The 18,390-nt window shown below is 37.4% G+C and overlaps 1 protein-coding gene across 1 annotated transcript in view; it reads left to right on the top strand.

Moving 5' to 3' along the window:
* Nucleotides 1-620: 620 nt before the first annotated feature.
* LOC106051757 (sodium- and chloride-dependent taurine transporter-like) overlaps nt 621-18,390 on the top strand; it is a 37,181-nt gene continuing 19,411 nt past the window's right edge. Inside the window, exons 1-8 of the mRNA XM_056039582.1 lie at nt 621-875; nt 1,886-2,046; nt 4,711-5,003; nt 8,951-9,082; nt 11,408-11,636; nt 14,100-14,232; nt 14,921-15,055; nt 17,281-17,384. Coding sequence (XP_055895557.1) covers nt 2,027-2,046; nt 4,711-5,003; nt 8,951-9,082; nt 11,408-11,636; nt 14,100-14,232; nt 14,921-15,055; nt 17,281-17,384 — 1,046 coding nt within the window. The 5' untranslated portion in view covers nt 621-875; nt 1,886-2,026. The remainder of the gene's footprint in view (nt 876-1,885; nt 2,047-4,710; nt 5,004-8,950; nt 9,083-11,407; nt 11,637-14,099; nt 14,233-14,920; nt 15,056-17,280; nt 17,385-18,390) is intronic.

The raw sequence follows: 18,390 nt of genomic DNA, 5'->3' as shown, positions 1-18,390 counted from the left end.
TAATAATAATTTTATTAAGCGCTGTTAGCAGACATAATGTAGGCTCAAGGCGCTACAATAACCTAACAGACATAATAAGGATTGTCTTCGAGTCTGAAGATTAATGAGGAATGAAGTATGTCCTATGAATACGCAGCCCCAGCTGTGACCTACATATTTTGCCACATCCAGAGCAAGCATAACTATTGTTCACCGGTGGTCTACGTCTGTCCTCAGCAGCGAGTTAGACATAAACACAAGAGTTAAAAGTACTAATTAATCTAAAAAAGTTCTGAACAGATAGGTCTTAATGTTATTCCTTGTCTTCTTGAATGTAGTGAAGCTTGTTTGTCTCAGAACAGTTTGGTGGAAAGGGGGGGGGGGGGGCGATTTCGAAACCTTTGGTCCATGCACTGAAAAAAGCCCGCAAACCGTAACTTTTGAGGGAGAAATGTGGCACCACTAGAAGTATTTAAGTCCCTGGAACAATGACAAATTCTACGCTATGTCTTTATGGAAGATGTAGATCTACACAACGTGGACACCAGCTGGGAACTGGCTCTAAACAGCGTTGGGGGATCGATCTATGCACAGACTTGCCGCCATATGCGGCTGCGCGGAAGTGTCTAAGTAAGTAATGCAATACATTTAATAGCCACTGTAGTTCTATTTATATCTTGGTGTGAATTTTCAAGAAAACTACAGAACATTTCATAAGAACTGTGCGACTCGTTCAACAAAGTGATAACCGGAAGCTGCAAATATTATCCGCCTTTTCAAAAGAAGGCCTACTTTATTTTTTATAAAAACTGAAATCAAATCGTAATTTTAATTTCGAGATCTAGGTGTTAGTCTCGTTCTATTTGTTTATAGAAAGAGGATATAATCTATGTATGGTAATGTAGAGTTAGATCTATACCGGTACTTAACAAAAGATAATGTGATTCTATTAAATATTTAGATTTTAGACAGACTCATGAAACTGCATTTTCATGATTTTGTTCACCCTATACAATCTGTGTAGCCTACATAATTCATTTAAATGTGATTCAAAGATCGGGTTTAGGTTCTTTGACTTTGAGCAATAAAATATGACACGAATATCCTAAGGAGAAATGGTGGAGGGGAAAGAGCGGGTGATATAATCATTATGGAACCTAAAGAAAATGAAAAAAAAAAAGGGAGATATTTTAAAATAAATTGTTAAAATAGACAATGCCAGGAAAGTTTTATTGACAGATCGCGAACCAAGCCTACATAATAACAATTCCTCCAAGCGTAGGCTAATAGCTAAGAAAGTAGATTTTATAATGTAAATTCAATACAATGTGTATGTGGGCCCTTTAAGGCAGTGGTGTAGCTAGGGATTTGGGGGCGCGTGGGGGCTTGACCTCTTTAGGGGCCCTTGCATTTTGACATTCGACATCATGACATGAGATAATGGCGTAATATTTAAAAGTAAAAACAAATTTTGGACACTCATTTGGGACCCACCCTCAAGTGGGGGCCCGGGGGGATTTTCAAATTTGACCCTCCCCCACCCTATCTACGCCACAGGGCCGTCCCTACTTTTTAAAAATACATAGCTAACAATACGTCCGTTATTTGCACACTCTGGAGACACAAAAGACTTCATTTATAAGACTCTCAGAAAATGTATTTACAAATGTTATATAAAGATGGTTTCTTTTTAGCCTAGCCTATATCACTGGCGGATCCAGGGGGAGGGAAGGGGCGATCTCATAAGGTAAGAAAGCGCAAGGCTAGGGTTAAGGTTTATGATCTCTAGACGTCGACAGTCAGACGCGACTTCCGTTTAGCATAACCAGCATTGAATCATACTAAGACAAACTTCTCATGCACCTGTATGAAAACAAAATGTTTTTTCTTCTAAAACTTTTGTTAGGTTTTATGAAACTTGCCATTACTGGAGAAGGTGTCCAGCTAGTCGATACCAAGTCTAAAAAATGCTTCACTGATGACAGGGTTATGTTTCTTTTAGTTCAACAGCCCATGCCAAAATAGAATCTATAATTTTGTTATCATCATGATTCAAACAGAATTCAGGTGAGACAAAGTGTTAGTTAACTGCAGTGCTTCGTGTATTACCTATTCACATTTGTTTCTTAATTAGGCCTAGAGAAATAAGGCAAGAAAAAACATTCGTAAAAAAAAACAACAATAATAAATGAAGACCTATCACTTTGATTTCCTTATGTAGACATGCGTATTCATTGTATTCAATTAGAGAAAGATACAGCACAGTAGGGCCTACAAACAGGACAACATAAAAGGTTAAAATGTTTGTAATAATACTTCCAAAGGACAAGGTCGGCCTTGGATATTTGTAGGCCCTAGGCGAAGCGAAATTGGTGGCCCCAAAATGAATTAGGCCTCATAAAAAAACAGTTTTAAAATAAAATTAGGCAATTCATTAAAAACCTGCCTTTCTATATCAAAAAATGACAAATAACTGAAATTATATATATAGGCTAAAATCGTTAGTCCAACTAACTATTCAAATTACAACAGCATCGGTAACACTTTCGACACGAGCACGTCTCTTTCTGTATCAATGAAGATACGGTTTTAGTGATAGGGTTGTATCTATTGACAGTTCGTAGTTCATAGATTCTGATATTCTATCTGAAAATATTGAAACCTGCCTTTGTACCTGCCTGAGCGGGCCACTCCGGGGGACGATTTTGAGTTTGTGTTTCCATACAAACTGTCTTTAAAACATTGTTGTTGTTTTTTTAGTCCTTTAGTCCTGTGCGAGGCCCCCACCAAGTGGAGGCCCTATGCGGCTGCCTAGTTTGCCTACGCCTAAGGCCGGCCCTGCAAATGGGATGAGTTTGAGTTAAATAAAATCACCCAGGAATTTAATATGTTGTTTTTTCTAGTTCACAAAGAGCGAAAATCACTGTTAATACAAGGAAGAATCCATCTGCTAGTACTGACTTAACATTTCAGAAATGAAGACTAGCCTACTATGTCCTAGCTTAATTAGTTTGATGATGATGATGTTGATGATTTCCTAATCCAATTAGTTTGATGATGATGATGTCCTAGTCCTAACCTTCTGAATGATGGCAGAGGATGACAGGGGGCAGGATTTGAACTCTGGATCATCATGATGTCAGTCCAAATCGTTTACCACAAGGCCATCCACACGTCCTAACTAGCTACTAGCATTGTTTCAATGGATTCGAGTGCTGAATACGTCGCCGTATTTTGAGGAAGTTACATCTGATAAGCAAATATCCACTGAATGCCGGGGATCTCTTGAACTAACAGAATCCATCTTTAAGTTAATCCGTGTGATTGCCAAAAGAGTTGAGCCGAAGGCTCTTCGAACTCTAGGCGTGTAAGCCTGCTTGAACAAACCGTTCTGTCTGGAAGAGGCCCAAGTCAATGTGTATGTAAAACATTGCTATTTCCGATATATCCGGAACTGCAGGCGCATGAACTAGAATCCATGGACGAAGGCCGAGCACATAGGGAACCCCCACCATTTCCTATGTTTTACCAAGCTAACCGTGAAGGACTTGCCATTAGTGTAACGGTCCCTTGAGGAACGGCGCATGGATTATCGACAGGGGCGTGGAAGATATCTTTTAACTCCTCACCGTGCAATCGGAAAGCTCTCGCATTCCCTTGGACACTCCCACAGGACTTTTGTTTTGCTATTCATTTAGCCTAATCACTTCCTCTAGTGATCGTTTCCAGCCGAGTGCCACGTTGAGGCAGAATAGCGTATTCGGGTTAAGTTAATCCTAAAGTAGAAATCGTTAACAGATTGAACACACATATATATTAAGCGATAATACACTTTATAATTAAATAAAACAACAAAAGAATCTTTTAAAAAAGCAAAGCTTACCAAAAGGGAAAGAACTCGCCCTTAAATATATCTATCGATAATGTACAAGTTATTTCCCTTATTCGATATCAAACAAAATAATTAATTACTAATAATTAATTGACTATATGGGTATTTTTTACATTGATTCACGTTTTGTTAGGTACAATAAATAATTGATTGGAGAATGCGTGAGGGAGAAATAGCGTTAATAACTATTTAAAGAGACTAAACCCAACAAATTTAGCTATAAGGAATAGTTTCCCTAGTTGGAATCAAACGAAATACCAGTACCAGTAATTAATTGAATTTTTTGGTTGCTTTTTTTTTAATTGATTTATGTCTTGTCTATGTCAATGAATGATTGTGCGAAATTTCAAATTGATCTGAGAATGGGTGTGAGAGAAATAACGTGTACACACCTTTTACCAGAAAGACAGAGTGAGTTTATACAAGCTTTGTAATTATGAAAAGTAGACATATCACGAAGCTTGAAACTAATGAAATTAACAGACTGATTTTTGGACCCTGAAACAAGCTCGTCTCCTCCCTTTTTTAATCCTTTAGAACCAAAAGTTTTCGTAACGAAATAACATTTAAAAAATATTATTTCTAATTAACTTTCTTTTACATGTTTACTATTCTGTGTAAAAACTTGAATCGTCGAGAAGCCAATAAATAAATAAACTTTCTGTTTACACTTCTCTTGACGCGTTGATCACGTGACAAAAAACTTTGCCTTATCGGTGCTTGCTTTCTTCTTTTTACGACCGTGTCCTTTAAAATTATAAATGAGTATATAGGCTAGATGCAAGTCCATAGGAGGTGCTCTGCATTTATGCTTTCATTCATTCATTATTTCACTGCAGAGAATCGTCATATATATACGTCACAAGTTCACATAGCCTACAACGAGAGGAGCTAAGCTCACGAATGAATTCGCCCGACCAACAGCCCAATGTACCAAGCGATCATGCGGAGGACCAAATTGACGTCCCCCCAAACGTGACCCGTAAATCTATAGAATCCACGGGGAGCGAGCGTCGAAGTATCCGGGAAACTTGGACGCGGGCTGTGGACTTCTTGGTGGCTTGTATAGGTTTCTCTGTAGGACTGGGTAATGTCTGGAGATTCCCTTATCTATGTTACAAGAACGGCGGAGGTTCGAACCTTTTTTTTTTCTCACCCCATCCAGTTTTTTATTTATATTTGTTATAACATTTGATGCACTATTCAAATATGTCTTCTTCCACTCAATGTATTCCAATATTAGTTGCTTTAAGTTCTATCTATCTATCTATCTATCTATCTATCTATCTATCTATCTATCTATCTATCTATCTATCTATCTATCTATCTATCTATCTATCTATCTATCTATCTATCTATCTATCTATCTGACTATCTATCTATCTATCTATCTATCTATCTATCTATCTATCTATCTATCTATCTATCTATCTATCTATCTATCTATCTATCTATCTATCTATCTGACTATCTATCTATCTATCTATCTATCTATCTATCTATCTATCTATCTATCTATCTATCTATCTATCTATCTATCTGACTATCTATCTATCTATCTATCTATCTATCTATCTATCTATCTATCTATCTATCTATCTATCTATCTATCTATCTGACTATCTATCTATCTATCTATCTATCTATCTATCTATCTATCTATCTATCTGACTATCTATCTATCTATCTATCTATCTATCTATCTATCTATCTATCTATCTATCTATCTATCTATCTATCTATCTATCTATCTATCTGACTATATATCTGACTATCTATCTATCTATCTATCTATCTATCTATCTATCTATCTATCTATCTATCTATCTATCTATCCAACTCTACTCATTTCTTCTTACCATTTCGTGTCCAGTCACCTTCACTCTCTTTATTTATATCGCTCTCTCTCTCTCCCAACTCTTTTTCCCCTTTTCTCTCCCGGTCTCCACCCTCCATCCACCCTCCCCCAAACCTTTCTCTCTCCCACTCTCTTTATTATACTTCTGTTACGTTCTCTCTCTCTTCCAGTGCTCCCCTCTTTCTCTTTCTCGTTGTTTGCTCTTTCGCTTTCTTTCCGTTTCTCCAATTCTCTCTATCTAACGCCTTCCATTCTTTCTTTCCTCTCTCTCTCTCTCTCTTTCAGTTTCTACCACTCTCACTATTCCTACTCTTTCCCCTTCCACAATCTCTTTCCCCTCACAGACTTCCTCAGTCTAACTCCTCTTTTCACTGTCTCTCCACGCTTTCTTTCAGTCTCCCCCACTTTATCTCTTCTATTCATTCACTCTCTTTCTCTCTCGCTACACACTTTCTTTTCAATCACAATTAAGGGGAGGTATCCCTGAAAATCTTATTTTTGTTATTTCTGAAGCTAGGCCTTTGAAATTTGTTATGGTAACATATAATGATATTCTAAAATAAATAATGCTAAAAAAAAGTTTTTTGAATGATGGTTGCCATGGTAATGGCGGCCATATTGTTTATTGTATACAAATTAAAAGTCTGAATTTTGTAAAAACTATTGATCAGAAATACATGAAATCGAATTAAAAGATAAGAAAAAACGATCCTCTAAATTGATATAAGGTCAAAATTAAAGATTTAAGTATGTTAAATTTTTTACAAATTTTTGAATTTTTAGTATTTTTTAGACCTAAAAAAACAGGATAAATATTAATTAAAAATTCTTTTAAAAAAAAAGTAAATAAAATATTGAAAAAAAATCATTGTACGAGTAAAGTTAATGATGTCCTTAAGAAGTGTTTCAAATTTCATCAAAATCTATCAAGTAGTTTAGGAGAAATTCCTAGTAAAGCACAATGACATGTGCAAAAACTAACATTTTGAGAAAAATGAGTTTAAAGTATAAATTTTATTAAGATTTTGTCTCATAGACCCACTGGCGGATCCAGAACTTTGGAGTGGGGGGGGGCGATTTTTTTCCAAACCCTAACCCTAACGCCCAGTAAACCCTAACCCTATGCATAAACGTGCGTACAGCACATATATATATATATATATATTCGATATATGAGAATAAAATAAGACTGTTTCTCAATCTTCGGCGAACAAAAAAAAAAGGAAAAAAAAACAGTCATGTTGAGGCCTTTCTCTTGCACGCTTGGGGGTCTGGGAAAGAGCTGTAAGTTTCCTCAGTGGGGTTCGGGGCGAAGCCCCGACAATCAAAAGTGCTTTCTTGCATTTTTCACTGCAGAAACGCTTTCTCCTGACATCTACAGCTCATTATTTATCAGTGGGGTTCGGGGCGAAGCCCCGACGCAAAAAAGGGTTTTCTTGCATTTTTCACTGCAGAAACGCATTCTCCTGACATCTACAGCTCATTGTTTATCAGTGGGGTTCGGGGCGAAGCCCCGACGCCCAAATCGTTTCCTTGCATTTTTCACGGCTGAAACGCATTTTCCTGACATCTACAGCTCATTATTTATCAGTGGGGTTCGGGGCGAAGCCCCGACTCCAAAAGCGTTTTCTTGCATTCTTCACTGCAGAAACGCATTTTCCTGACATCTACAGCTTATTATTCATCAGTGAGGTTCGGGGCGAAACCTCAACGCTAAAAGCGTTTTTTTTGGCATTCTTCACTGCAGTAACGCATTCTCCTGAACTACAGCTCATTATTCATTCTATTACAAAGGGCCTTTTGAATAATATGGAAAAATATTCAAATATTCTAATATGAATTTATAGTCCCTTAATACATTGCAAATACAACCGATTTGTTCTTTGAAAAGATAAGATACCCAACATATTTAGATTAAGGCTTTGAGGATCGCCGCCGAAACAAAAAAAAATTCGATTAATAATATTCAATAAAATGTAAGCATAAATTGTGAGTTATAGTCCTAAATTTATTTAACTAGAAAAATATGAGATAGAGTAAAGGTTGGAAAAGTCGACTAGGAAAAGATTATCTGGCTTTTGAACTCATCTCAACCGTGACTGATATATTGAAAAATTTCGTTTGAATTATAACTTTTCCAAAGCAAAGTCTTTCTTAAAATAGTTATGATAAACTCATGTGAAATTACACAAACTCTGTCTGGAAAGGGGAAGGGCGGTAAAATGAAAACGATTAATCCTCGCTCCTTTTTATAATTTCTGCTAATGATTGCATTTTGCATTAAAGAATAGGGGTTGGGTGACTCGATATAAGAATTTACTTTATAGCATATATAAATTATATTAGTGACAGATTTTTTTTTTTATTTTGTAATTTCTTACTATAATACAAAAACGAAAAAGTATTGGTTTGTCCGATGGGGGTGAAGGTGATTGAATGTATCGCACTTCCACCTGTTTGTATTATATAGATATTCGACTAATTTTGTTCACATACTATGATTTCTCCATAAAAGTAGGACCGCCTCCCCCCCACTCAAAGGGTTTAGATGGGAAGGGCAGTAGAGGTATTCGCTCCTCCCCTTCCAATCGGCCAAAGATGAACGACATAATATAAAGACCTGTTAAAATACCAATAAAAAGTTTTAATCATATAGATATTTAATTGATTCTGTTAGCAAGCTGTGATTTCTAGAAATAAATAGGACCGCCCCCCCCCCCACTCGAAAGTTTATGGTGGGGGGGGGGCGGATTGATGCCATCGCCACCTCCTGACCCTACCAAATCGGCCAAATTACTAGAAGGGGGGGGGGGCGAAATAATCTAAAAATAGGTTGAAATATAAATAATTAGTATATATTATTAACATAAGTATTAATTCGTATACAAATTGTGTGAATTCTATACTAAAATTCGTCGGCCCCCCTCCCTTCCGGGGGTGGGGGGTCGGCCGAGTGGGGGGGGGGGCGATCGCCCCTACCGCCCCCCCCCGGATCCGCAAGTGCATAGACCTTACAAAAACATTAAAAAAACATGTTTTAGACACAGATTTAAGCAATAAAAATGATTGTAATGTAAAGAAAAATGATTGATCTACTTAATTATGTTATTAGTTAAAAATCGATATCCTAGACCTAAAACTCAATTTTCTCTAGGGATACCTCCCCTTAAATTCCATGTGATAAATCTCAGAAATAAATATCTATCTTCTATGTTGAACAGGTGCTTTCTTAATTCCTTACATTTTCTCCGTTTTGTTTGGCGGTATCCCGCTGTTTTACTTGGAGGTAGCCGTGGGACAGTACATGAGTAAAGGCGGTCTCCAAGCGTGGAATTTAGTACCACTATTTCAAGGTAGACATGACTCGTACAAACTTATATATTGTTTCCAGTATGCTCAAATATAGTTGGTTACTAAAAGTAAAGTTCCTCTTTTAGGATTTACGATCTATAGGGCAGATAATGTAAAGGTCATCCGTTTCTGTGGCCCACGGTTAACGAGGGTGTCGTGTGAGAAGCACAACGACCAACCGCCTTTACTTTTCCCAACCAATGTTCAGCACCCATTAAATTGGGTGGACTCAGAGGCGGACTCAGATCCCGGAATTAAAAATCTCAGACTTCACCAGGATTCGAAACCGGGACCTCTGTTTGGAAGTCAAGCGCCTTACCGCTCAGACACCACGCCTCTATAGTTGGTTAAGACATTCTAAATTTGGTCAACCAAAAGAGAAACTTCAGGCATGCATATTTATGTTTAAAGCTAAATTCGGATCCATCTTTCAAGGTAAACTTACCCGTGGCGGACTGGCTATATTGGCATTCAGGCAAATGCCCGGTGGGCCGGTACCCAATGGGCCAGTATGACCATAGTAATCATCTTCTTTTTTTAAACCACGTCCGTATTTTATAAGATAAGGGCCGCATGGATGTCACTAAAACACGTATTAAATTTCTGTTATTCTCTTACAAAAGGGGCCCTCTGAGTGACGTGTTTATATTCACTGTATGTATGTGTAGGCCTACAGTTATAAATACATTATCAAACTTAATGATTTTGAGGACAGGTAGATCTTGCATTGGATGTTTACCATATAATATACAATTTATTGACCGGATGGCATAGAAATGCTTAGACCGATTTTTGATATTGCAAGTGAGCGCAAAACTAGGCCCAGCTATTTCAACTTGTATATGATTAGAAAGAATGCAGTTTGGTCCAACTCACCGCCCAAGTATACACTATATATGAATAAAAGTCAAGTTCCCATTCAGACCTTGCGATCTATGGGGCAGATGATGTGAACGTCATCTGTTTTAATGGCCCACGGTTAGAGAGAGTGTCATGTGGCCAGCACAAAAAACCAACAGAATTTACTTTTACCCAACTAATGTCACGTACCCATTGGAGCTGGATGGACTCCTAAAATCCCGAAATTCAAAATCCCAGTCTTCCCTAGGATTGGAACCCGGAACCCTCGGTTCGGAAACCAAGCGCCTTACTACTCAGTGCCTCCATACAGTATAACAACATCACTCAGTTAGCGTTATCTCAATCTGTATGTTCAAAGTTTTTCAGCAGAAAAAAAGGTATCGAGAGAAAAAAGGTATCGAGAGAAAAAGGTAGCCAGAGAAAAAGGTAGCCAGAGAAAAAGGTAGCCAGAGAAAAAAGAAGCTTATATCAACAATTCTTGTAATACGTTATTTCTCCAACACCCATTCTCGGACCAAGTTTAAACTTTACACAATTATTGGCATTACCTAACATAAAACATCAACCAAAAAAAAACAAGGTTACAAAGACAGTTTGTGTGGAAACACAAACTTAAAATCGGCCCCCGAAGTGGTCCACCCAGGCAGGCTTCAATATTTTCAGAAAGAACATCCAAATGAAATTATATCAAAGACAAATGAGAGATAAGAATGGAGAAAGAAGGTTGACAGATCTTGTGTAGTGCCCCAATGGTGCTGCAGATCAAAGGATAGGTGCAAGTGAATGCAAAGTTAGATGTGAACCTGGCCTAATTAGTTCCCCTTTCAGACCTTGTGGTCTATAGGGCAGATGATGTGAAGTTCATCTGTTTTTGTGGCCTACGGTTAACGAGGGTGTCATGTAGGCAGCACAACGACCAACCGCCTTTACTTTTCCCCAACTAATGTCAGGTACCCATTAGAGCTGGGTAGACTCAGAGGCGCCCAATGATTCTGAAGTTGAAAATCCCAGTCTTCACCAGGATTCGAACCCGGGACCCTCGGTTCGGAAGCTAAGCGCTTTACCGAGCCTCTCCTGGTCTTTACATAATGTAATTGTATTGAAAAGACGTAGTCTTTTATTCGAATTCTCAAAAGCAAATACATAAAAAAATGTTTAAGAAAATGAAGTTTATAAGATTACTATTCGTTTTAAATTAGATCTAACTTATAATGTATACTAATTAGCTTTTTCTCTTTAAAAAACTGCTTCCATAACTGATTTTAAAAATTAGATTTTAAAAATTAGATTTTTCGCTTTCAAAAACTCAAATATTTTTTGTTAATTAATTAGGTGAAACATATTCTACAGTACTAAGAAATAATGGTTATTAGTGTGGATTTATTCCCTCTAAATATGTTATATTATTTAAAAAGTAATTTTTTAAATTTTTGTTTATTAAAATGTTTTATTCTTACTTATTCTAGGAATTGGATTAGCGTCAGCCATTATAGTATTCTATCTGGACTGTTACTACAATGTCATCTTGACCTGGATATTCTACTATTTCTTTGCGTCCTTCACCTCTGAGCTTCCTTGGCAGAACTGTAACAACGAGTGGAACACTAAGAACTGCTCCGTAAACTTCACGCATTCACTCCGTTACAACAGGACAGAAAAGCGCCACCTATTGGACCCTGTTACTGAGTATTGGGAGTAGGTTCGTTTCGTTATCAGAATACTAGTTTTGTTTCACCAAAAATTAAATTTTAAAAAATGTTTTCGCCATGATTTGCACTAAATTTAATTTTTATTAAATGAAAGCTGGAAATCCTTTTTTTTATCGCGCTTAAGATTGGCACAAGAGATTTTTATGAGTTTTCAGGAGATTTCAATAATTTTAGGAGATTTCCAGTACTTTATTTTGGGTATATTTATATATATATATAATATATATTATATATATTACGGAGTTTTCCAGCAGGCCCCTGGAAAATCAGGAGGACTCGGAAACCCTGTTATTATATAAAAGTTATTATGGTTTAATTTTATAATTTACACCTGGGAATTAGCGAGGGGCCTATGAAAGTGCGGGGCCAACTGCGACCGCATGTTGTGTTCACTAAGACTCAGACTGCGATCTATAAAGGGGACTAATTTAGCTCATACTACCACTTCAGTCAAGTTGTTGGCCTCCTTCAGTCGTAGAACGACTATGGTTTATCTCGCACAAGTGTGCCTTTCCCGCGTTTGGGTAGCCTATAGCCGCAAGGCAGCGGAGGTTTGGATTCAGAGTATTTCTTCTCCTAGATGGGTAGCCAACCAAGGCTACCGAGCCCCTCCCTACTGGTTTATGCACCAGTTGCTCGCCTTTGCCCCTTTTCCTATCTGTGGTAACGGTTCCGCCAGGCTCAGTATCTGAACCACACGTGAAGGTCAGGAGTTGGACTGGTTTTCAGAGGCTATTTAAGACGGGTTCCCGGTCACTTCATCCCCGGTCACTTCATCCCCGGTCACTTCATCCCCGGTCATTTCATCCCCGGTCACTTCATCCCCGGTCATTTCATCCCCTGGTCATTTCATCCCCTGGTCACTTCATCCCCCGGTCACTTCATCCCCCGGTCATTTCATCCCCAATTAAATATTTTATATATAAATATGATTATGTAGAATGCTTTCTTTTTTACATTTTATGACATATTACTAATACGTTTATAGTGTTTCCTCTTCCACTTTGTATTCTTAATGAGAAATCTAATATTATATGGTAAATCTGGATGTGTACTTATCTATAGCGTAATGATTAAAGGCCAATGTGTGGTGCAAGTAGTGGGAATCTTTTGATAGATAGAAGTGCGATTAGAATAATTATGACCGTGCCGCTGATAACTTATCATCAAAGGCCAATGTGTGGTGCAAGTAGTGGGGATCTTTTGATAGATAGAAGTGCGATTACAATAATTATGACCGTGCCGCTGATAACTTATCATCAAAGGCCAATGTGTGGTGAAAGTACGACCATGTTTCACTTTATTTGATTTTTCAATCGCTCTTTCTTGAAAATGGGCGAGTCATTTTTAGCCTTGTAGTAAGGTTTTATTTTTTTCTAATAAAGGCGGTCTTCCTTATAAACATTAAAGTTACAAATTGTGTTATAAGACTTTATTTCTATCGATATTTCATTTCTACATGTATATGTAAGTATGTATTTTGTTTATTGAAATTCACTTTAGATAGCGAAACTGGTGGGGGGCCTCTAGTTATGTGAACATACCCGTCATGATGAGTTTCCTATAGCCTTAAAATTAATTGTTTGAGTGCTTATTGGAAATAATCTTGCATGTATATTTAGGGTGTGATTCTCTCTCTCTCTCTATCTCTTTCTCTCTCTCTGTCATTTAAATAAAAAAGGAATACATTAAATATTGCTCATTTAATGCTTTTTAAAATTACAATTTGTTAGATAAAATTATCAGATGATGAAAATATCAGGGGATGAATGACCGGGGGATGAAGTGACCAGGGGATGAAATGACCGGGGGATGAAGTGACCGGGGGATGAAGTGACCAGGGGATGAAATGACCAGGGGATGAAATGACCGGGGATGAAGTAACCGGGGATGAAGTGACCGGGGATGAAATGACCGGGGATGAAGTGACCGGGGATGAAGTGACCGGTCACCATTTAAGACGCATGCCATTGGAAGCATTTTAAAGGTAATGATGGGCTTAAGACCATTACCACTTCCGGCGTTCCGCAAGGTTGTTCAGTCAAGTACCAAACAAAATAATCTTGACAAATTACCAGAAGTTAATTAATTTATTGGTTATTTATTTTTATTGATTCTTGTGTTGTCATGTAAAAGAAATAATTGTGCAAAATTTCAACTTGATCCGAGATTGGGTGTGGGAGAAATAACGTGTACATACTTTTTACAAGACAGTCAGACAGAGTGAGTTGATTTGAGCTTTGGAATAAAAAACAATTAATTCATATCTCCTCATCACCCGATACGAAACTATTCTCAACCGTACTTTTTCCGTTTCGTTTATTTGCTCTTGGCATATTAATCAATTTTTTTTTACTTATTTATCTTTTAGATTTTCGTAATTTTTCAAACATGTTGAAAAATATATATTTTTTTCATTTACAACTTTTAACATAAACAATTCTCTTAGAAACAAAGTGCTTGGTCTGTCTTCGGGCCTCCACGAGATGGGAAAGTTGAAGTGGGATCTCGCCTTGTGTTTGGCGTTTGTTTGGCTACTGGTCTTCCTGTGTATCTGTAAAGGCATCAAAAGTTCAGGCAAGGTACACAATGATTATGATCGCATTGGTGTTGTTAGCACTACGGCAGCTACTTGCAAACACTTCGTCAAGGCTTAGCTCCGAGTTATTAAAATATCTGCCTGTATCAAAATAGTTGCGGCTGGTCCCCCCCCTCCCTTTTTCTCCACCCCCCCCCAATTCATCATGTGGCTCGGGCTACTTCCTTATTTTTTCCCTCCCTCCTCCCCCAATCTCTGAGATATTACTATTGAAGAGCATCGACACATGCTTACATAAAAGTAAAGTTTCACTTTCAGACCTTGCTATCTATTGGGCAGTTGACGTAAAGATCATCTGCCTCTGTGGCCCACGGTTAACGAGGTTGTCATGTGGCCAGCACAACGACCAACCGCCTTTGCTTTTTCCCAACTAAATATCAGGTACCCATTACATCTGGGTGGGCTCATAGGTTCTCAAAAATAAAAATCCTAGTCTTCACCGGAATTTGAACCCGGGACCCTCCGGTTCGGAGGCCAAATGCTTTACCGTTCAGCCCTCAAGCCTCCACAGAGCTTACATACATGTACTATAATGTATGGCTTAGATGTGTAAGAAGGTTGCTCAAGTATTATTCATCATCTAGTAGCCTAAAGTGCTTTGAAGTTTGATTAATGTTCTCTGTAAAATCGTAATGATTTGATTTGATCAAATGGTATTTATCCATTATCAGGTCATGTATGTCACAGCCACGTCACCATATGTTTTATTGTTTGCGCTGTTGATTAAAAATACCACCCTGGATGGCGCCAAGGAAGGCATCGCCTATTACGTGACGCCCAATTTCACCCTGATACGCAACACCCAGGTAGGAAGTCAGTGAAGTGAAGTACTAGAAAACAAGCAAAAAAAAAATAAAATAAAAAATAATTAAAATCTTATTTAAGGGAAAGAAACGCAAAATCACTACCATATATCTTAATACTGCACGCATAAGCTCCCTTTTTCTATAAAACAAAATCAATTAAGTAATTAATTAACTAATTGTTTAAATTTTTATTGATTCATGTATGTCGTTGACTATGAATATTTATGTAAATTTTTAACTTGATCTGAGAATGGGAAGTGGGAGAAAAAACGCATACAAAACATGAAAAAAGGAATAACTCCAAATCTCTCAATAAGTACCATTATTTCCTTTTTTCAATGCCAAATAAAATAATTCATTTCAAATAATTACTTAACAATTTTGATAATTATTGCGTATCAATTATGTTTTGTGAAGTACAACAAATAATTTTGTAAAGTTTCAACTTGATCGAGAATAGGTGTGGGAGAAATAACGTTAACAAAAACTGTACCAGACAAGTTGAAAATTTGGATAATTATTCATAGTCGATCAAAAAATTTACCAATTAGTTAATCATTTAGTACTAATTAATTAATCTTGCTTTATATAGCAGAAAGGGAGCTAAACCTGTTTTTTTTTCAGATAAACGTCAGTAACTATCGTTTTTATTTCCCTTGGTTGCAAGAGGCATCCTATTTTTCTATTGCTTGTTTTTCAGATGATAATATTTTTTTTTAGGAGAGTCAGAAGATTCTCAATATTTGTATTTTTGTTAACTTTTATTTAGGAAATCTTCAAGCTTCGTGTCTATAACAATTTTTTTTTAGCACTGACCTATAAATTGGGACACAGAGTGATTGTTGAAAAGGATAAGATAGAAAGTCCAATTATATTGAACAGATACAAGACAGGGGTTCTCAATCTGTTGGTCGCGACCCCCTTGGGGGGTCGATTGACGATTTGTCATGGATATGGATTGTTTTTGTCTATTCTTCTTTGTGTGTGAGTCGGTGTGGGTCTCGGCAGAGTTGGGGATTATAAAAAGGGGTCGCCGAGCCTAAAGGATTGAGAACCACTGTACCTAAGCATAAAAAGTAAAGAATTTGTTTCGTTTAAAAAAACGTTGTAAAATATTTGGAAAAATATTTCCTTTATTTTTTTAATATAATAAACTACGATACTCACTAATATCGATTCGTTAACAGAGTTATCACGCTCTCTGACATCATCCACTATTGGTGGCTGGTGACGTCACGTCTATAAAAGTATTCATACAACGCTGCATACATTGAACTAAAAAGAAATGCAAATGAAGGTGTGCAAATCAGACCTAAAACACACACGCGGCAAAACAATACTTTTGGAAATTCGAGTTCCGCATGTAATTTAAACAGCCGGGAACTAAGCAGGTGTAGACTTGAAACGGGCCTCAGCTATTTGGGATATGGGACCCTTTATAAATTCTGATATAATATATCTTAGTAGGACGGCAAAGGGAATCAGCAGCCACAGTGGAGTACGTTGTCGCACATGTTTGGCGTCAGTGCCGTATTTAGACAAGAAAAGGCTCTACGCTATTTGAGATATGGGTCTCTTTTGGGGCTGTATGTCCAGATATTATAGGTCAGTGCTAAATATTTCTTGGGGGCCCTAAGCTACAGCTTGAGTTGCCTAGAGGTAAATCTGGACCTAGAACTAAGGAGCTCAATTAATACAGAAGTTTTAGAAAGTTGCGGTTATAATAATGTTATATAATGTGTCTTAGGCAGATAAATTAAACGGAGGTCACTCAAATAACGAAATCAAATAAAACAGGGAATGGCCCAAAATATAAGTTAGTCGACGCTGATGGCGAATGTCGAACTAGAAGTTTAATAATAACGAAGGGAACCGTCGAATGTCGTCAAGGTAAATAAAAACCTGCCTCTCTCTAAGGCCGTGAAGAGGAGTCTGTTTACATTTCGCTATTCTTACTAAAATCCTCGTCTAGTTTTTACTAGTGGCGTCATTGTCAAAACCTTCCCCATTTTATGAAACAAATAACTTATTCATGATTGTGCCATAACATAAAATAGCTCACCTTAAAGTTTGGCAGTAAACAACGGCAAGCCGGTGGTGAGCAGATGAGAATTTGAGTGCATTTTGAAACACTGTCTTTGACTGAAGAGCTGGCTAGAGCTAGGTTTATTCTTCTTCAAGTTTGCTAGCTCTCAAGAGAACCATGTTCCTCGCTTTTGTCTTAGGTCTGGGTTGATGCTGGGACACAGATTTTCTTCTCGTCGTCTATCGCTCTTGGGACACTGACCGCTCTGGGCAGTTACAACAAGTTTAACCATAACTCCTACAGGTACTGTCAACAAGTGGCTTTTTTTTAAATATAGTATATAAAATATAGTTCAATATACAAAATTTAAAAAATATATTTAAAAATGCTTAAAAACAACAAGCTAATATTAAGTGTAATTGTATCAATTAATTTGGATCAGTCAGGTGATTAAATTTGAAACAGATCTACAACAATAATAAGTTTGTGCGATTTAAAAATATTTTGACCAATTGTTGTCTAGCGCTATTTCATGCTCTTAGCTTTGATCTTATCACTGTCTGGATCAGTTTGGGAGGGGGGAAGAAGGGGAGTATCTGCTTTAATGTTACCGTGATCGCTTTTTAAATGCATAAAAAACGTGTTCACTCAGGGCTCAAACCTCCTCAATGGGACTAATTCAACTTAAACCACCACATCTGTCTAGTTCAATTTCTTTCCCCTTTTCGGTACCAAACAAAATAATTAGCTACCAATTGTTAATTAACTAATTGTAATTTTGTTTATTGATCCTTGTTTTGTCAGATGCAAGAAATAATTGTGCAAAACTTCAAGTTGATCCTAGATTAGGTGTGGGAGAAATAACGTGTGCAAACTTTTGACCAGCAGACAGACAGAGTGAGCTGATATAAGATCTGTAAAAAGACATAAAGAGAGAGAGAGAGAGAGTGAGAGAGAGAATTGACATTATTAGAAATAAGATCTGTTATGATAACAGAGAAAAAGAAATAAAGAGTCATTATAATACCCCAAGTAGGAGAAAAAAAAACTGAAATAAAAACTGAAATGGAGAGACGGACAGTTATTTATAACCTATGTAAGCAGTCCCAGACTTTGGGATGTTAAGACCCAGTGCGTATTAGCGATGGAGGTCCATTTTATAAGAATTTCGTCATTGCAGCTTGGAGCTTTGTGAATACCCCGCGAACTGTGACGTGGCAACGAGCTGTTGGTCTAAACTGCCCACAGGTTGCGACGTCGCAGGTCAGAGTTAAGGCCTTTTATAACGACTGGTTTCGATGAGCTCTCC

This window comes from Biomphalaria glabrata, chromosome 8, assembly GCF_947242115.1.
Source record: "Biomphalaria glabrata chromosome 8, xgBioGlab47.1, whole genome shotgun sequence".
Taxonomy (NCBI): domain Eukaryota; kingdom Metazoa; phylum Mollusca; class Gastropoda; family Planorbidae; genus Biomphalaria; species Biomphalaria glabrata.
The sequence above is the reverse complement of the archived record's forward strand: the minus strand, read 5'-3'. Positions and strand labels throughout refer to the sequence as shown.